This window comes from Protopterus annectens, chromosome 8.part0 (assembly GCF_019279795.1).
Source record: "Protopterus annectens isolate FY-2018-M chromosome 8.part0, PAN1.0, whole genome shotgun sequence".
Lineage (NCBI taxonomy): Eukaryota > Metazoa > Chordata > Ceratodontiformes > Protopteridae > Protopterus > Protopterus annectens.
In genome coordinates this window covers 323,815,535-323,835,223 of record NC_056741.1, presented here as the reverse complement: position 1 = coordinate 323,835,223, position 19,689 = coordinate 323,815,535, and the positions used below count along the sequence as shown (strand labels likewise).

Here is a 19,689-nt window from a genome sequence, read left to right as displayed (position 1 = left end):
ACACATTCCTACCCTCTATGCAGGCAAGCAATGACCTTGTGGAACACAGCACTGTCTTACCAAGTTCAACTACAAGCACAATTCCTGCCAGGAAAGAAAAACATATTGGCAGACGACCTAAGCAGAAACATCATGGATACCCACGAGTGGAAACTAGATCCACAAGTATTTGCAATGATAACTCAAAAATGGGGACGCCCAGACATCGTCAGATTAGGGAGGCCACAAATTATACTCATTGCACCAGATTGGCCACGCCAGCACTGGTATCCAATTCTAAGGAACATGGCCCACGGCCCACCATGGATTTTGCCACAAATTCCTCACCTGCTCACCCGGCGAGACAAGCAGATTCTACACAGCCAGCTCAAGACTTTAAACCTGGCTGCATGGCAAATTACATAAACAACCAGCCAACACCTCTATCCAAAGCTGTTATGGATGTCATTCTGGAGGCCAGGAGGCCCAGCAGCAGGAAAACCTATTCAGACAAATGGAAAAGATTTTGCGCCTGCAGGCTAAAGGCCAAAATCCCCTTGATCCCAGCATTCCTCAGATTCTACAATATTTAACTGAGATGTTGCACAAAGTACTTTCCTTTTCATCTATTAAGATCCACGCCTCGGCAATTTCAGCTCATTACAACACGGATCCTCCTTTTTCACATCCACTCCTAAGACAGTACCTCAGAGGGGCTAAGAACATAAGACCGTGCAGGAGAGCACCAACACCTACTTGGTATCTCAACTTTGTTCTGGAAATGCTTACACTGCTGCCCTTTGAACCAGCTTTTTCAGCTGACTTAAAATTTCTTTCATGGAAAACTGCCCTGCTATTAGCATTAACTTCAGCTAGAAGAGTCTCAAAGCTACAGGCACTAATGGCAGTGGAGCCTTTCCTCATTTTTTATCAAGACAGAGTCTCTCTACGAACTAACCCTTCCTTTATGCCAAAGATGGTATCCAGTGTGGCCCTAAACCAAACCATTCATTTGCCCACCTTTTTCCCAAATCCCCAAAACAAAGGAGAAAGATTCCTGCACTCTTTAGATATTCACAGGCAATTACATTACTACTTGCATAAAACTAAGGCTTTCAGAAAATCTGACAAGCTCTTTGTAGCCTATGCTGCAGGATCACAAGGAAAAGCTATCTCAAAACAGACCATTTCAAAATGGATAGGACATTGCATACGTTTCTGCTACACGCATCATGGGAAACCAGTACCTGCTAACATTAGGTCCCACTTCACCAGGGCTACAGCTACATCAGCAGCCTTTCTCAGGGGGGTGCCAACCAAGGATATTCTGGAAGCTGCAACTTGGAGTTCAGTGCACACCTTCACCAAACACTATCACTTACCTCTATATTCTGTGACTAGAGCTGGTTTTGCCACTGCAGTTTTGCAGGGCCTACTAGCTTTTTCTAACCCTGTTTAGCTCCACCACCCATCCTTAGCTTTGGGATTCAACCCAAGTGTGATGACTGCAGCAGGGTAATGTGATGAACATAGTACAGTTTTTTACCTACCATAAATGTAGATGTTAGAGTGTTCACCCTGCTACAGTCCAGGTTACCCTCCTTCCATCCCCTCTGAACTAGCTGGACTTATCTATACCATTCTATCCTATACAACCTCTGTGGTTTATTTGCTTGTGCCTGAGGGTATTGTTTTTATTTTTATATGTTTATTTTTATACAGCAATGTATATATATATTGCCTACCTATTGGGGGCACCTGACATCTGGGGCAAGAAAAACTGTAGAAAATGGCGTTTGATGCCTCTTGTATACCCCTGGCGCACTGACATCAGGGAAGAAGCGACAGCAACCGCCGGACCAAGACTTTGGAACTCAGGCCGACTGCGGGACCGCCTGACGGCAGGATATAACCCAAGTGTGATGACTGCAGCAGGGTGAACACTCTAACATCTACATTTATGGTAGGTACAAAACTGTACTATTTGCTCTGCGTTACTGCACAATGGTACCTCCTATGCTGAGCCAACAGATATTACCAGCATACTGACCGATTCAGTGCCAATTTTAACCCCCCCCCCCCTCCGAAAAGAACAAATCTCATTACCAGAAGAATGCCGGGCACCCAACATTACTGCAGCACAGGTTACAGCTGCATTGTCTAAGGCCAAGAGTGCAGCTTTTATGGGACCCAGCAATATCCCTGTCTGTGTTCTACATGAAATACAAAGTGAACTGACATCACATCTGTGTGCTCTGTTCACTCACAGCCTCATCTCAGACTTTGTCCCTACCGAATGGCTCACTGCTACAGTCATCCCTCTCTGTAAAGGAGGAACCACTAAAGACCCTGGAAATTATTGCTCCATTAGCCTGACAAGTCTGATATGTAAGGCTATGGAGCGCTTCATCATGGACCTAATTAACAAGGATATAAGGAATCTCCAATCTCTAGAGCCCATGCATTTTGGCTTTGTGAAAGGTAGATCATGCCTGCTCAACCTGGTTGACTTCTTTGAGTCAGTCACCAGAGCGGTGGATGAAGGTAAGGCAAGCTCGTACAGCCTACCTCGATCTGGCCAAGGCCTTTGATACTATTCCTCATTCAAGAATTATTGTTAAACTCCGCAAACTAGGCCTCAACCCCTGTGTGGTTAGGTGGGTTGCAAATTGGCTCACAGAACTGATGGTGTGGAAGTAGCGGACTCCAAGTCAGACTGCCGACTAGTCACGAGTGGAGTCCCACAGGGATCAGTCCTGGGTCCTCTCCTGTTTGGCATCTACTTCTCAGAAGTCCATGCCAACACGGAGGGACTCTGGCTGACCAAATTCACAGACTGCAAGCTGGGAGCCATTACTAACTCCCCAAGTGATGCAGACATCCTACAGAAAGGCCTCGCTGAGACCAGTGACTGATGTCGAAACCATGGCCTTAAGCTTAATGCCAAAAAATACGTAGTCATCCCTTTTGGGAAAAACTCAGTTCCCACTAATTACCACATCGATGGGAGCCCACTGAACACTGAAGGCATTTTAAGAGATCTGGGGACACAGGTTGACGGTAACCTCACCTTTGACCACCACATTGCCACCATGGTCAGAAAGTCCTATGTGGCACATATCATTACCAAGGGTTTTGCATCCAGGAAGAAAGAGGTCATCATTTCTCTCTACTCTTCCCTCATTAGACCAGTCATAGTGTATAATGCCCCATTTGGCATCTACCTCACTAGACACCTGCAACAGCTGGAGAGGCCACAAAAGTAACTCACGAAGAGGATCCTAGGCCTTAAACACATGTCCTATACAGACAGACTCAAAAAAGCACCAGCTCTTCTCGCTCTTGTATCATCTTCCAAGTGGTGATCTCTGCTTGACTTAAAGCCATGTCTGACCCAGCACTGTTAGAAATGCTAAATCTAAAGAAATCCCAATCTGCACTGGGTCTACTTGATAGAGGCACTGGGAACTAACGACAGGCGGCACAATGCCAGGGCATTTCCATGAGCTAAGCTTGTAAAGGCCCAAGGGCCATTAGCCTAGTACACTCCTATGAACCTATGAAAATAGATGAGGCCACTTCCACCAAGAGGCCGGTCAGTAGCAGAGTTTCCCTGGGCTCGGTACTGGGCTTGCCCCTTTTTGGTATCTCTTTCTTCTTGAATAGAAGGGAAATGTTGAAGGTTTATGGCTAAGTTTGCAGATGATTGCATGCTCTGGAGGTTTTTCGACTCCTCTGCAGACACTAGCATTCTTCAAGAAGGCTTGTCTCTGACTAACAAATGGTGCCAAAATCATGGTCTTAAACTCGGTACTAAAAAATGCATAATTGTACCCTTTGGGAAGTCGACCATCTTAGCTAATTGCCATATTGGTAATATGTCCTTAAGAGTCGACCCAGTGGTCAAGGTTCTGTGTATGTACATACAGTAGCCTTGCCTTCGACCACCACATAGCCACAGTGGTGAGGAAATCCTTTTATATTGCACAACTTTTTTTATTTAACATTTGATTACCAAGGAAGTCCAACTGGACAAATTTGCCCGTTTTCAGCAGAGGCCCTGGGAGAAAAGCTCCACATAATATAGTCAGTATTTTAAACAATAGTAAAATAGAGCAATGATAGTAATAAATCACATAACATGGTACAGTTCAAGTTAATAATAAGGCTAACAGGATCACTTAGTAACACATTTTGACAGTTACACTTAGTATCAAGAAATCATTCAGTGGAGTGTCTCAGAGATACAAAAACTTAAAATACAGTGGAGTAGTGTCTCAGGTATCCCTATTTGGTACTGTAAGTTTTGATTGTTATACTTAACAATAACATGGGATCAGTAAGCAAATAGAGATGTACTGAAAGTGGAGAGTAGGGAGAGAGAGGGTGAGGATGGGGAGGGTAAGTAAGGTATTCAGTATGCATAGCGATATAGTGAAAGTGGAGAATAGGAAGAGAGAGGGTGAGGAGGGGAGAAATGGGTTCAGCCTGGTGAGGAGCAGGAGCATAACCAGTTGTCATTTAGGTGGGACTTCAGCAGTTTTTGAAGTGCATTAGGTTTGCTGTGTTTAGTATGTTCTGGGGGGGGGGGGTGGAATTCCATGATTTAGTTATGTAGTTAGAATATAGCGAGTCTCCAAAACTGTTGAATTTTGTAACTTCGAGTAGTATTTTTTGAGGATCAGAGTCCTGCTATTGAGGTGGGTTTGTACAAGATCCTGTAGGGTTGGACATTTGTTGGGTAGGTAAACTGTGGAATGGGCTGTCATAAGTTGGTTTAGGGTTACTAGGTTGGGCAGCTCTAGCCATTTGAGTTGTTTCAGAGCAAGACAGTGATTGGATGTCCTTCAAGAATGCAACTGCAGTCATAACATGTGGGTTGTCCTGCCTCAGGCAGCCCTCGGTCGGCCGGATTCCAAAGTCTGGGTCCGACGTCGGCTGATGTCGCATTTCTCTCCGACGTCAGAGCGGCTGGAGTACATAAGCATCAGCCGACGCCATTTTCTTCAGTCTTTCTTGCCGCACGGTGCCCGAAGCAGAAGCAGTTCGCAAGTGCCGGTCGGTCAGCTCCTGTATTCTACGATACGGAAGTCATCACAAAAGCTAAGTACCCCGTTGGGGACCTTTTCTTGCCTCAGCCGATGTCAGAAATTACTGAAAAAGTTAACAATTGTCTTTTTTGTGGTAAACAAATACCTCATAAGGATTTCCACTCTTACTGCCTCCCTTGCCTGGGCCCAGACCACGACGTCTCGGCCTGTGTAGCCTGTGCTCGCTTCAACAAGCGCACTCTCAGGCGCCGGGCGGAGTTCGCTGAAGATTTTTTCGGCGATAAATTTGCTTACACCATGCCGTCGGATCTTCCGACATCGCAAACTCCCAAAAAGCGAAAAGACCGGGACCAACATCCTAGGCCCGCGTCTACCACCGACTCCACGCCAAAACCTAGCACGGGTGCTCTGGTTCCCTCTGAAACGGTCTCTCCACCGCTCCGAACCGAAGACACCGCATTACCGACGACTCCGATTCCAGACATTACTCCGCCAGTTATAGATTTTCCTCCGGATACCGAAACCGAGGAAATGCCCGAGACCATTGCTGTAGACAAGGTCACTCCTGCACGTGGAGCTGCCAGGCCTCCTATGGCCATGTCTATTAAGGCCTACACTAGGGCTAAGGCAGCCAGCAAAACAAAGCATATTACTTACAAATCCTTACCTCAGCAGACTCCGGAGACACAAATTATGTCCATGGCTGCTGATTTAATTTCCATGATTAGAGGTTCCCAGGCCCATCCTGAGAGAGCATCCCAGCCTCCTCCTGATAAAAGGCCCCAGGTTGAACCCTCTGACCCTACTCCTTCAGATGAAGACTCTGAGGGCTCTGTCCACTCTGATAGCCAGGAAGAGCTCTTCCAGACCTATGAGGACTCGGATGCAGAAGATTCCATACATTCGGCCTCCCCTCCTGAGGATATTTCTTTTGGGGAAGTTCTGCGCACCATGAGGGAACATTTCAAGTGGCAGGGTCAGGAATATTCTGATTCTAGGAAGCGCCTTAGGACTTTCCTTAAGAAGCCTCAGCACAGGCCCTTAGCTATTCCTCCTGTACTTGATGTTCTGGATGATTTGTATTCTGACTCTAGTGCTACTCCTGATTCTCTTCCTCCTGCTCCAGCCAAGCCAGACAGGTATTACAGGGTCCCAGAAACTCATTTATTCAGGGCCCATACTGCTGATTTGGAAACTATTTCACAGGGGCCTAAAGGAGTTTCAGCCTCCACCTCAAAAAATCCTTTGCCCTCCAACAGGGAAGCAAGGTCATTAGAGAGATGGGGTAAAAAGGTTTACACTTCCACTACCTTATCTATGAGAGTTTTAAATTGCCTTTTTCATATGTTCCAATATCAGGATTATCTCTTAGAAGATTTACAAAAAACTTTAGCTTCTCCTGATCCTTTAGACAGGAAGACTTTGCAGGAAGCTGTACATAACACTCAGCAAGTAAGCAACCACTTCCTGCAGTCTGGATATGATGCACTGGAAGCTTCATGCAGGGCAGCTATGACAGGGGCAGTGATGCGTAGACATGCTTGGTTAAAAGATCAACCTCTACCAGATAATGTAAAAGCAAAACTTCTGGATGCACCTTTGGAAAAGAACAAGCTTTTTGGTGCAAATGCTAAGGATGTGTTAAAGACCATCGAAGAAAAAGCAAAATCAGTTCAGACTGTGAAAGATTTCCTCCAGGTTCAACCCCCCCAGATTCAGTAGGAATTGGCCTTCAAAAAACTGGTCCTTTCCTAATCCAGAAAAGTTTCAAAGGGGTAAGAACAGACGTAGCCGAGGAAGAGGCCAATACAGAGGCCCTTACAGGGGATGACAATGGCAGCCAGGAAACCAAAGAAGTGACGCAGGGGTTTCACCTGCCCAACGACCACAACATCAAAGGGCAGAGGCTATCAAGCAAATCACTCTGCTGACTCGAATGAAAGCAATAGAAAGAGTTCCACAACAAGAACAGGGGTTTTACTCAAGACTGTTCCTTGTTCCAAGAAAAGAATCTCAATGGAGACCAATACTGGACTTGTCCGCACTAAACACATTTCTCATAGTACCAAAGTTCAAAATGCTGACTCTACAGCAACTCCTACCCATGCTGGGCAAGGAGTCATGGCTGATCACTCTGGACCTCAAGGAGGCATACCTGCATGTCCCTATCAGACACAGCTGCAGAAGATGCCTCAGATTTCTTGTAGGGCCAGAGCATTATCAATTCTCAGCATTGCCATTTGGCTTATCTACTGCGCCCAGAGTATTTACAAAATGCCTGGCTTCAGTAATTGCTCTTTGCAGGCTCCAGGGTATACAAATTTACCCATACCTGGACGACTGCCTCATACAAGCGGACGACAAATTGATGTTGACAAAAAACCTGGATTATGTCATACGATTACTTCAAGCTCTGGGATACACAGTCAACTTTCAAAAGTCAAGACTGCAGCCATCCCAGCAAATAATCTTCTTAGGAGCCAAACTAGACACAGCTTCTCAGATGGCTTACCTGACAGAAGACAAGCAAGAGAAGTTAACCCATTACTTCAAAGGTTTAGCAAAACTCACCCAGATGACTGCAAGGAGATTCCTACAGGCCCTGGGTTACATGGCATCCTGCATTCTACTGGTTCCATTAGCAAAACTACACATGAGAAAGCTTCAGTGGTACCTAAAAAGCATTTGGTCTCAACACAGCAACAACTTGGAGACAATCATTCCACTCATTCCATGCCTACAAAAGGAATTCCTATGGTGGGCCTCGGTGAGCCAGGAAAACACAGGTATGTCATTCAAAAAACCGCAGATAACACAGACCATGACTACAGACGCCTCAGACCTTGGATGGGGGGTGCACATGGAAGGCAGGTGTATACAAGGACAATGGTCACCAAAGGAAACACATCTGCATATAAACCAAAAGGAAATGCTGGCAGTAATGCATGCCATCGAGGCTTTTCAACACCAACTCCAGCAAGGCCATTTAATGATACGGACAGACAACACCACTGGGATGTGGTACATAAACAAGCAGGGGGGCACCCATTCTTACCCCCTTTGCAGACTGACAATGCAGCTTTGGGAGAAATCACTGAGTCTAAACATCCAGTTACAATCCCAGTTTGTTCCAGGAAAAGACAATATGTTGGCGGACAGCCTAAGCAGGAATTTCACAGATCCACACGAGTGGAGGTTACATCCGAAGGTTTTCAGACAACTCACTTCGACATGGGGCAAGCCAGAAGTGGACCTATTTGCCTCTCACCTCAACCATCTTCTACCAAAATTTTGCACAAGGACATACCATCCAAAGGCTTGGAAAATAGATGCCCTTTCATTCAACTGGAACTCCATAGTGATCTATGCATTCCCATCTCTGCCACTAATGACCTCAGTATTACTAAAGATCAAAGCAGAGAAGCCCAAGGGAATCATAATAGCTCCGGATTGGCCAAGGCAACACTGGTACCCACTACTACGGAGCATATGTCACACCAGGAGGTGGGCCCTCCCTCAGTGGCCTCTACTTTTGACTCAACACAATTTCGAAACACTGCATCCAAACCTTCAGACACTGCAGCTAACAGCCTGGGAGATCCCTTAAATAACTTGAGCTTATCTCTCTCCAGGGAAGTTCAGTGGATACTAACAGAGGCTCGAAGACCATCCACCAGAAAGGTTTACTTAGCAAAGTGGAAAAGATTCAGCAATTGGAATACCAGCAAGGGACATGATGCATCATTACTGAACATCCCTCTTAACTTGGAATATTTGGCAGATATGTTACAGAGCGGCCTCTCATATTCTTCAATAAAGATACATGCATCTGCTATTTCGGCTAGATACAACACTGATCCTCCTGTTTTCTCTCACCCCTTACTAAGACAATTCCTCAGGGAATCAAGAACATTAAGCCACCAAGGAAGGCCCCAGTGCCAGCCTGGGACCTCAATTTGTCTTAGAAAATTGACTCTACCTCCTTTTGAGCCAGCAGCTTCAGTAGACTTGCAATTTCTCTCATGGAAGACAGCTTTCCTGTTGGCAATTACCTCAGCAAGAAGGGTTTCGGAGCTACAGGCCCTAATGGCAATACCACCCTTTATTATTTTCCACAGAGACAGGGTTTCATTAAGGACCAACCCTACTTTTATGCCAAAGGTGGTATCTAGGGTTTCTCTAAATCAAGCCATTCATCTGCCTGCTTTCTTCCCCAATCCTGAGAATAAGGGGGAAAGACTTTTGCATACCTTGGACATTCATAGACAACTTCGATACTACCTGGACAGAACCAAGGCCAGTAGGAAGTCTGAACAGCTTTTGTAGCTTACGCCCCTGCAGTCCAAGGAAAAGCAATTTCAAAACAGACTATTTCTAAATGGATTGGACATTGCATCAGATTCTGTTATTCCTTTCATGGAAAGACTGTTCCAGCCTATGTCAGACCACATTCCACCAGAGCTACAGCCACCTCTACAGCCTTTTTAAGAGGGGTGCCTACCAAGGACATTCTAGAAGCTGCTACATGGAGCTCCGTGCATACATTCTCCAAACACTACAATCTTCCTCTATATTCCAGATCCAGAGCAGGCTTTGCTTCGGCAGTCCTGCAGGGTTTGATTGCCACACCATCTCTTTCCTAGAGCAAACCTCCTTCCCCAGCTAAGCTATGGTATTCTACCCACATGTTATGACTGCAGTTGCATTCTTGAAGGACATAGTACAGTTTTGTACCTACCATAAATGTAGATGTCCGATAGACATGCAACTGCAGTCGGTTTTCCTCCCTCCATACCCCTCTATGCCTAGGGTCCACTCCTATCCCTCTTACTCTTAGCTGGGGATATCTGTTATGGTGTATTTGGTTTATTGCTCATGCATTTGTTTGGAATTCTGTTTTTGTCTTACAATTTGATTACAGCCTTCCTTGGAGGGCACCTGGCATCTGGGGCAAGAAACACTGAAGAAAATGGCGTCGGCTGATGCTTATGTACTCCAGCCGCTCTGACGTCGGAGAGAAATGCGACATCAGCCGACGTCGGACCCAGACTTTGGAATCCGGCCGACCGAGGGCTGCCTGAGGCAGGACAACCCACACGTTATGACTGCAGTTGCATGTCTATCGGACATCTACATTTATGGTAGGTACAAAACTGTACTTTCTTTGGGGCAGATTAGCAGCAACTCTAGCTGTTTTTATGGTCAAATGATTCAAGTTTGCTTAAGTCTGATTTTTTTGAGGTTAGTAAATATAGGGGAGGTGTAGAGTAAAGTGGATAGTAGGTGAGTCCTGGCAATAGCTTGTCTGGAAGAGTTTAAGAAAGGTTTTATTCTGTAAAGGGAACCTAATTTAATGTGGGCCTTTTTGATGGAATGAGAGGTATAGGTTTGTCAGATTTTAACTTATCTAGAATGATGCTTAGTAGCTTGGTTTCTGAGGCTGGTTTAATTAGTGTGTGATTGGATGAGGTGATTGTAAAGTCATGGTTGGGAGAGTTTGTTTTGTGGCATTGGTTAGGGAATAACATTAGTTTGGTTTTGTTGGTATTAAGGATGAGCTGGTATTTTTTTTTTTAAGAAAGACTCAATAGCAATGAGAGATTTTTGAGTATTGTCTTGTAGTTTTAGGGTAGGTGCGGTGCAGACGACACGAGTCATCTGCATATTGTATGATGGAAGCAAGGTTAGTAGCTTTGTGTATGTTATTGGTCAGAACTGTGAAGAGCAGAGGCCCAGGAACTGAGCCTTGTGGAACACCTACTGTAATGGGAAGTGGGGAGGAGAGGTAATCTTGCCATTTGACTGATTGATAGCGGTTAGATACAGTGGCTATAAAAAGTGTACACACCCCTGTTAAAATGCCAAGTTTTTGTGATATAAAAAAATGAGACCACAATAAATCATTTCAAAAGTTTTCCCACCTTTAATGTGACCTATAATCTGTGCAGTTACCTTGCAAAAGCACTCCAAATATGTCCAATTGCGAGGGCATCTCTTCAGGTCACTCCACAGATTTTCAATTGGATTTGGGTCTGGGCTCTGGCTGGGCCATTCCAAAACTTAAATTTTCTTCTGGTGAAGCCATTGTTTTGTTGATTTGGATGTATGCTTGGGTCATTGTTGTGTTGTGTTGAAAGTTGGACTTCATCTTTGTAGCAGACCCTGAAGGCTTTGAGCCAAAAGTGACTGGTATTTGGAATTGTTCATAATTCCCTCCAGCTTGACTAAAACCCCATTTCCAGCTGAAGAACAGCAGCTCCAAAGCATGATACTGCCATTACCATGCTTCACCATGGGGATGGTGTTCTTTTGGTGATGCGAAGTGTTGTTTTTGCGCCAAACATACATTTTGGAATTGTGGCCAAAAAGTTCAACCTCTTGGTCTCATCAGACCATAACACTTTTTCCCACATACTTTTGGGAGACTTGATGTATTGTTTTGCAAATTTTAGCCGGGCCTGGATGTTTGTCTGTGTAAGAAAAGGCTTCCGTCTTGAAACCCTACCCCATAGTCCAGATATATGGAGAATATGGGAGGTTGTCACTTGTAGAACACAACCAGTACTTGCCAGAAATTCCTGCAGCTTCTTGTGTTGCTGTAGGTCTGTTGGCAGCCTCCCTGACCAGTTTTCATCTTGTCTTTTCATCAGTTTTGGAGGGATATCCAGTTCTTTGCAACGTCACTGTTGTCCCATATTTTCCCCGTTTTTTGATGACTGTCTTCATTGTGTTCATTGGTATATCCATTGCTGTGGAAATTTTTTTGTACCCTTCTCCTGATGGATAGCTTTCAGCAATGAGATCCCTTTGATGCTTTAAGCTCTCTGCGAACCATAGCTTTTGCTGTAGCAGGCAACTGAGTAAATGTCAGGAAAATCCTACTAGGACAGCTGAACTTTATTTGGGGTTAATCAGTCTCTCTAATCGATGGCAGGTGTGTACCCAAGAAGACAGAGTACTGTAATTAAATCAGAAGGTGCTTCCACACGCTATTAGTTTAAGGGTATGCACACTTATGCAACCAGCTTGTACGTTTTTTATTTTTTATATTTTTCCCCCAACTGATTTGTTTTTCACTTGAATTGTACACATTCTAGGTCACATTAAAGGTGGGAAAAGTTTTGAAATGATTTATTGTAGTCTCTTTTTATATCACAAAAACCTGGCATTTTAACAGGGGGGTGTACACTTTTTATATCCACTGTAGATAATCTTGGAACCAAATAAGACTTTTTAGATATATCAAGTGATGTAAGCTCATGTAGGAGTTCATGGGACACTGTGTCAAATGCCTTTGGCATGTCAAGAAATATTGAGGCAACCATTTGGCCATTGGTTTTTAGTTGGTTGACAGTATTGGTCAGTTTGAGCATTATCATGGTGGTACTATGGCCTGGTTGAAGTCTGTGTTGTGCATGAAAAAGGAGCTTATTAGATGGTAGATGTTGCATCAGTTGAGAGTGGAAGCACTTGTAAGATTTTAGAAAGAGGGGATAGTATAGGTATTGGCCTATAGTTGGATAGTTCTAGTTAACAGCCTCCTTTGTGGAGTGGTATGTAGGAGGTTTTCCAGATTTTAGGTACATACTGTTCGGTGATCTGCTGATCAGTATTGAAACTGGGTAGCAGATTACATTGGCTGCTGATTTGAGGTAGTCATTCGGCAGCAAGGGTTGTGGGTTTCAGTTGGCTTAGCAATTTCTTTATTGTACTTGTTTGGATGGGTTTGAGAAAGAGGGGAATCTGTGATAGAACGAAGGATGATTTGTTGCAGGCTACTTTTGTTTTTTATGAGTGAGGGGATGGAGTTTATAAGTAAGGGCATGGTATCTAGGTCCAAAGAGAACAAAGTCCCACTGTACTCCGCCCTTTTCAGGCCATTCATAGAGTACAGTGCTCATTTCGGTATGTACTTGACTAGGCATATGGAGCAACTAGTGACCTCAGAGGTTCCTTATAAAAAGGATGCAAGGTGTAACAACCCTGCCTTATGCAGAGTGCCTTAAAACACTTTCCCTCTCCTCAGCCTGCTATAGGTTGGTCAGAGGTGATCTTTGCCTGGCTTTCAAGGCATCTGCAAACCCCACACTTAAGAATCTCCTGAATGTTCGGAAGTCAGGATACCAGAAATACAAGATCTAGGGACCTGAATTCTGTCTGTATCCCAGAGAATGCCCCTTCAGTGGGAACAGTCTTCTTAACCATGTGAAGTTGAATTCGTCTGTTACCCATTTTAGATTTAGCCTAGACTAGTGGATGGGGAATAGGAAATGTACAGCGGGCCTGGCGCGCATGTCCCTTATGGACAAAGGTGGCTTATAAATGCCTGGTCCTCGTTTTCCTGTTTGGATACAGAACATCATTATTCTTTCGGGAAAACTTGGTTAAACTTAGAAAGGCACCCCGGCTCACTAGTCTTAGTAGCAGTCTGAATAGAAGGAGAAACCCAGCATCAAGGCCTTTGCTGTAAAGCAGCATCTCTTTGCACTCTCCACTGCTGTAATGCACTTTGATCAATGTTACCTGCTTGAACTTGCAGAGTATTATCCATGTAATTGCAGCAGAATGAGATGTCAACATAACTAGCATTGTATTTGTATAGATCAAAGCAGTATGAGAAGCAGTACATTAGTCATGAGTAATTATGCCTAGATAACACAAATCATAGGTTGGTACTAGGCTATCGGCCTAGGGCCTATACAAGCCTAGCCATAACAATTCCCTGGATATTTCTTCCCACAATATTTACTTCTCTGGACCCCTGTCTAGCAGGACGACCGACATGATCCCCAGGGTGAATTTCCTATCTCCCATCCAATCATCAAGGTTCCTTTTGAAGAGGGCCAATGAGGCGCTCTGCTTGTCATGTATGGTCAGTCTGTTCCAGAGTATGGGGAATCTCTGGGGCAGGAACCTATCCCTCCAGCATGTTTTGTTCCTTGTGATGACAAAGTTTAGATCCCTGGAGCGTGTGGCTCTGAGGAATTGGGATTTCTTTAAGTAGAGCATGTCCAGCAGCTCAGGGTTTGACATGACCTTGTATGTTAAGCAGAGATTGCCTCTGAGTAGACGATGTGCCACAAAGTATAGCTGGAGTTTTTTTAGGCAGTCAGCATATGGCATCTGCTTTAGGCCTGTGATTCTTTTAGTGAGGTTATTTCTGTGGCCTTTCCAGCTTTTGCAGATGTCTTGTGAGGTACATACCAAACGGGGCATTATACTCTAAATGGGTCTAATGAGGGATGAGTACAGTGGGACCATGGTTCCCAGAGACCCAAAGAAAGTGTTGCACATTGACATTAGTAGGTGTACATGAAATTTAATCTAGAGTTGAAATGAATAGATTTCAAACATTACTAAAAAGAAAGTTTTGTTCATCCATCACCCACCCTGCACAGCTAAGTCAAGGAACATCTTTATAGTAAGGACATGTTGGAGAGAGGTTTCTCAGTGAATTCATGTTCTCTTGAATAGGCTCCTCATCCACGTGAAACACAGTTTTTCACTATCAAAGTGCAACTTGGAAGAATGGATGAGTAATCAGAAAGTCACCCCTAGTCTGGCTGCTATGTCTCTGATGAATAGAGGCAGTCAGTAAATCACCACCTATGTAAATCACATTTGGGTTGCACGGCTAGGCTTAAAAATGTCCTAGTGGTCATTAGGCTATTATACACCTATGAACCTATAATCAAATCAGCACATGCTTGTGGCAGTATGAGGATAGCAAGTAGGAAGTCCCCAGGTGATGTAACATTGTAGTCTTATGAAGGTTATAAATGTGAAATGGAGCTTAGGCAAATGTATTTTGTGCTGTTCAGTGTTGTTGCTCCAGAAGTCTTTTTCAGAAAGTTGTTAAACATTGGTGGCACAGACAAAAGCCCTTTGCCTTGGCCCCCTGGTATGGTTTTAACATATGCCTTCAGTTGTATGTTTTTAAACAAGAATATAAAGATTATGTTTTGTAATCCCAGCGATGGAAGTGAGAAGTTGTCAGAACTTTCATTTCTTAAAACAACCCCCTCCATGTATACATTTATTTCATAGCGTGGAAAATGCTGTTTTGCTGTCATCTAGAAGAGAGAAAAGGGGGAGGGGGTCAGGCTTGATAGGTAATGTAATCTCTCATGAATAGTATGTAATTGAAATATCTGAATTTTAGACGCTAACTATGAAATGCTTCATTTGTTGCATCAGGCCTTGAGCTTGTCTTGAATTGAAAGTAAAATGTTAAATGACAGTAATGTGGACTCAACAAAAAGTCTTAGTTGGAAAATACACTTAACGAATATTGTCAAATACTGCAGTTTTGCTTTTATTTCTCAATAGGGCTTGTGGTGCAAGGATTGTTAGCCGTACAGATGAGTTGCGTGAAGATGATGTTGGTACTGGAGCAGGACTCTTTGAGATTAAAAAAATTGGTGATGAGTATTTCACATTTGTCACAGACTGTAAAGATCCAAAAGCATGCACTATAGTTCTTCGAGGAGCAAGCAAGGACATCCTGGCAGTAAGTGCCCTCATCTTTTGTTGTTCTTTTATTTATAACACCCTTTTATGGTAAAGTAAATTGATGGAAAACAAAAATTAGAAATTCAGTTAATTTTCACACATTTTAGGAGTTAAATTGACAGTGACTGTAATTTGTATGTATAGGTCTACTCATTTGAGTACTCCATACATCCACCGAAAAAAGATAAACTTAACATCAGCACATTACCATGCGTGTGCTGAGATAACCTCTGCTCATGCATCAAGCAACATTGCTGCACCCCACACACCCACTGATAATTATATAAACTAACTCAGATCGCACAACCCCAAGGGAAAGGGAATAGTCCCCTAGCCAGGGATGATCAATATCACCTACCTATCACTCAAACAGATGTCAGCAAATGAGTGTTTAGTACAAAAGCTTTTTTATATTGTGAGAAATGTAGATATTGAAAGGGTCTTCACTAGTTGTGTTTTTTTCCAGTTCCACTCCCATTGTGAATTGGATTACTACATGAAATAATTCCAGTATGCACAAACTGCACCCATACTTTGCATGCCTTCATGGTCTACAGTGTAGCACTTCTCAGCAGTTTATTTTCTTCAGAGGCATTCTTGCAACCCTTTTAAGAAAAATGGCTAATAACTTTGAGAACCATCAAAAGGAATAAGGTTGTGAAACAAAGCTAAGCTAGGTCATCAAATCAAATGGCAAAGATGCGAGTAAATGTAGATCTTCCAGTTCAAGATGCATTTCTGGAGAGGATACTTAGAACATTTCCCCAAAACAGTGATATGCAGTCTCTAACAAAAGTATTCAAAACTTTTACTACTGAACTTAGTGCTGCCAGAAGACAAGACCTTGGTGACACATGCATTGGAAGAACTGAGCTGGGGAGGATGGTAATGTCAGATGCCGACTCATCCTAAATGGAGAGGTGTATTTTGTCTCACTGCATTAGTTCCTAGTGTGCTGAATTTTGCGCATAGGTGGAAGCATACATGCACCTCCCAGGGGCAGGGTGTGTGGCGCCTTTGAGGGGTGTAGGGTGGATAGGAAAGTCCACTGGATCTACACAATGCACCGTTCCCTGACATACTCCCTTTTCCTTCACTTGAGGTCTGAATGAGTGGGAGAGTTTCATCCAATTGTCAGAATGAGTGGATCAGTTGGGTGAAAGTGGCACCTTTTTGGATCAACAGGTGATGGTTAAACTACTTAAGCTCCGTCATGATTGGTCCTCTCACCTTATGATTTCATCTGCTTTGTTGGAATTTTTGTTATGGCTCCAGACTCCTCATTTCTTTTGTAGTAGAGAACCTCCCTTTAGTAAAAGAGTGGAGGCTGCCCAGTCCCCCCCCCCCCCCTCCCCAAGGTTGGATTTTTTTTTCTTTTTTCCAGGGCATGGCTTTAGTGTTCCATCCATTTTGAGGGAAATGTGGGGTCCTATTCACACACTTATCAGATGATGAGGTCGTGGGTTGTTCCTTCAGGGCACATTTACATTATGGAGACCTTAACCATCTTCTCTTTGTAATGGTAGATGGTAGGTTATCTTTCCCAGTTGTGTGTTGCTCTTTGAGATTTTTCTTAGAGTTCAGAGCCTTCCCAGATGTAGCTGAAGTGTAAGAGGAGTGGAATGTATGTTCGTAGGTTCATAGGCAGGTACTAGGCTATTGGCCCTAGCGCCTATACAAGCCTAGCCAAAAAGGTACCCTGGCTTTCACCACCCAAGAAAATTATTTTCATGTGTCCCTGTCGGCCAGAGCCACAGAGGTGATCACCGGGGTGAATTTCCTATTTCCCATCCAGTCATCAAGATTTTTCTTGAGTGCTAATGAGGAGCTTTGTTTGATGTAGATAAGTAGTTTGTTCCAGAGTATGGCAAGTCTCTGGGACAGGAATCTGTCCCTCCAGTATGTTCTGTTTATTGTGGTGACAAGGTTTAGGTCCCCAGAGCGTGTAGCTTGGAGGGATTGGGATTTCTTTAAGTGGAGCATGTCCAACAGTTCTGGGTTTGACATAGCTTTGTATGTTAGGCAGAGATTGCCTCTGAGTAGGTGATATGCGATGGAGTAAAGCTAGAGTTTTTTGAGACTGTCTGCGTAGGGTGTCTGAGGCCAGTAATCCTCTTTGTGAGGTATTTCTGCGGCCTTTCCATTTGTTGTAGATGTCTTGTGAGGTGCATACCAAAAGGGGCGTTGTACTCTATAATGGGTCTAATGAGTGACTAGTAGAGGGGAACAATGACCTCTCTTTTCCTGGATGAGAAACCTTTTGTGATGGTGTGCCATGCAGAAGGATTTCCTGACTACTGTGGCGATGTGATTATCAAAGGAGAGACTACTGTCCACCTGTGTCCCAAGGTCTCTTATCACACTTTCTGTGTTAAGTAGACTACCAGCTATTTGGTAGCTCATGGGTACAGAGTTTTTACCAAAGGGGATGATGCACTTTTTGGCATTGAGCTTGAGGCCATGGCTTTGACACCAGGCATCTGTCTCAGTGAGCCCTTTTGTAGGATGTCCACATCTTTAGGAGTTTCAATTATGGCTCCTAGTTTGCAGTCTTCTGCGAACTTCATTAGCCAAAGACCTTCTGTGTTAGCCTGTACTTTAGAAAAGTAGATACCAAACAGGAGAGGACCCAGGACTGAACCCTGTGGTACTCCACTTGTCACTGGTCTGAAGTCGGATTTGGAGTCTGCTACTTTCTCCCTTGTGCAGTATTATGCTGAAAAGTGTTCAACAGCAGCCTTACATGGTTAATCTTGTCCATGAATGCAAGTTACAATTTTCCAGTCTTGTATATGTAGTGCTGATGTCCTTCAAGGATGCATCTGCAGTCATCACATATGGGTTGTCCTGCCTCAGGCAGCCCTTCGGTCAGCCGGATTCCAAAGTCTGGGTCCGGCGTCGGCTGATGTCGCCCCTTCCCCGACGTCAGAGCACCTGGGGTATAAAAGCGTCAGCTGACGCCATCTTCCTCAGTCTCTTGCCGCGTGGTGCCCGAAGCAGAAGCAGTTCGCAAGTGCCGGTCGGCCAGCTCCTGTAATTCAGCTAAACCGAAGACTTCAAAAGCTAAGTACCCCGTTGGGGACTCTTTTTTGCCTCAGCCGATGTCAGATAAAATTAATAATTGCTTAACTTGTGGGAAACAAATAACTTATAAGGATTTCCACTCTTACTGCCTACCTTGCCTAGGCCCAGACCATGACGTCTCGGCCTGTTCCGCCTGTGCTTCCTTCAACCGACGCGCTCTAAGACGTCGGTCAGAGTTTGCAGAGGAATTTTTTGGGGCTAGTTTTGCTTACAAAATGCCATCAGAGACTCCGACTTCACATTTAATAAAGAAACGGAAGGACAAGGACCGACACATGCGGTCCGCGGTTTCGGCTGAAACCACGGCCAGGCCTACCGCGAGTGTCTCTGTCTCGGTTGAAACGGAGTCCTTGGTACTACCGTCCACCGAAACCGTACAACCGACAACCTCGGCCCCGGAGGCCACTACTGTATCGGTTGTTGAATCTCCTTTGGACTCTGGTGTCCAGGAACCTTCCGACACCATTCCCTTAGACAGAACTACACCAGCACGTGGTGCAGCCAAGCCTCCTGCATCCATGTCTATTAAGGCATTCTCTAGGGCTAAAGCTGCTAAATACTCAAAATCTATGCCTCCCAGGGTTATCCCTCAGGGACCCACTACAGGTTCTCAGATCCTTAGTCTAGCAGAGGACCTTATTCCATTAATTAGGGGCTCTCAGCCTCATCCGGACAGGGGCTCTCAACCTCCTACAGAAAAAAGGCCCAGGGTTGAGCCCTCTGATCCCCTCTCCTCAAATGAGGCCTCTGATGGCTCTGCTCTCTGACTACCAGGAGGAGGCTTTTTCGGCCTACGAGGATTCAGATGGAGGAATCTATCCCTTCAGCCTCCCCTCCTGAAGAACTGTCTTTTGGGGAAACTCTGCACACTACGAGAGAGCATTTCCAGTGGCAGGGCCAGGAATTCTCTGATTCCAGGAAGAGATTAAGGACCTTCTTGCATTTGCGTCAGCATAGACCTTTGGCTATTCCCCCTGTTTTGAATGTCATTGATGATGTGTACTCTGAATCTAGCACAACCCCTGACACTCTCCCTCCAGCTCCTGCCAAACCCGATAGGTAC

The 19,689-nt window shown here is 44.5% G+C and overlaps 1 protein-coding gene across 1 annotated transcript in view; it reads left to right on the top strand.

Annotated features, from left to right (window-relative positions):
- CCT3 (chaperonin containing TCP1 subunit 3) overlaps window positions 1-19,689 on the top strand; it is a 1,145,726-nt gene that overhangs the window by 745,374 nt on the left and 380,663 nt on the right. The window contains 1 exon segment of the mRNA XM_044079187.1: window positions 15,360-15,540. Coding sequence (XP_043935122.1) covers window positions 15,360-15,540 — 181 coding nt within the window.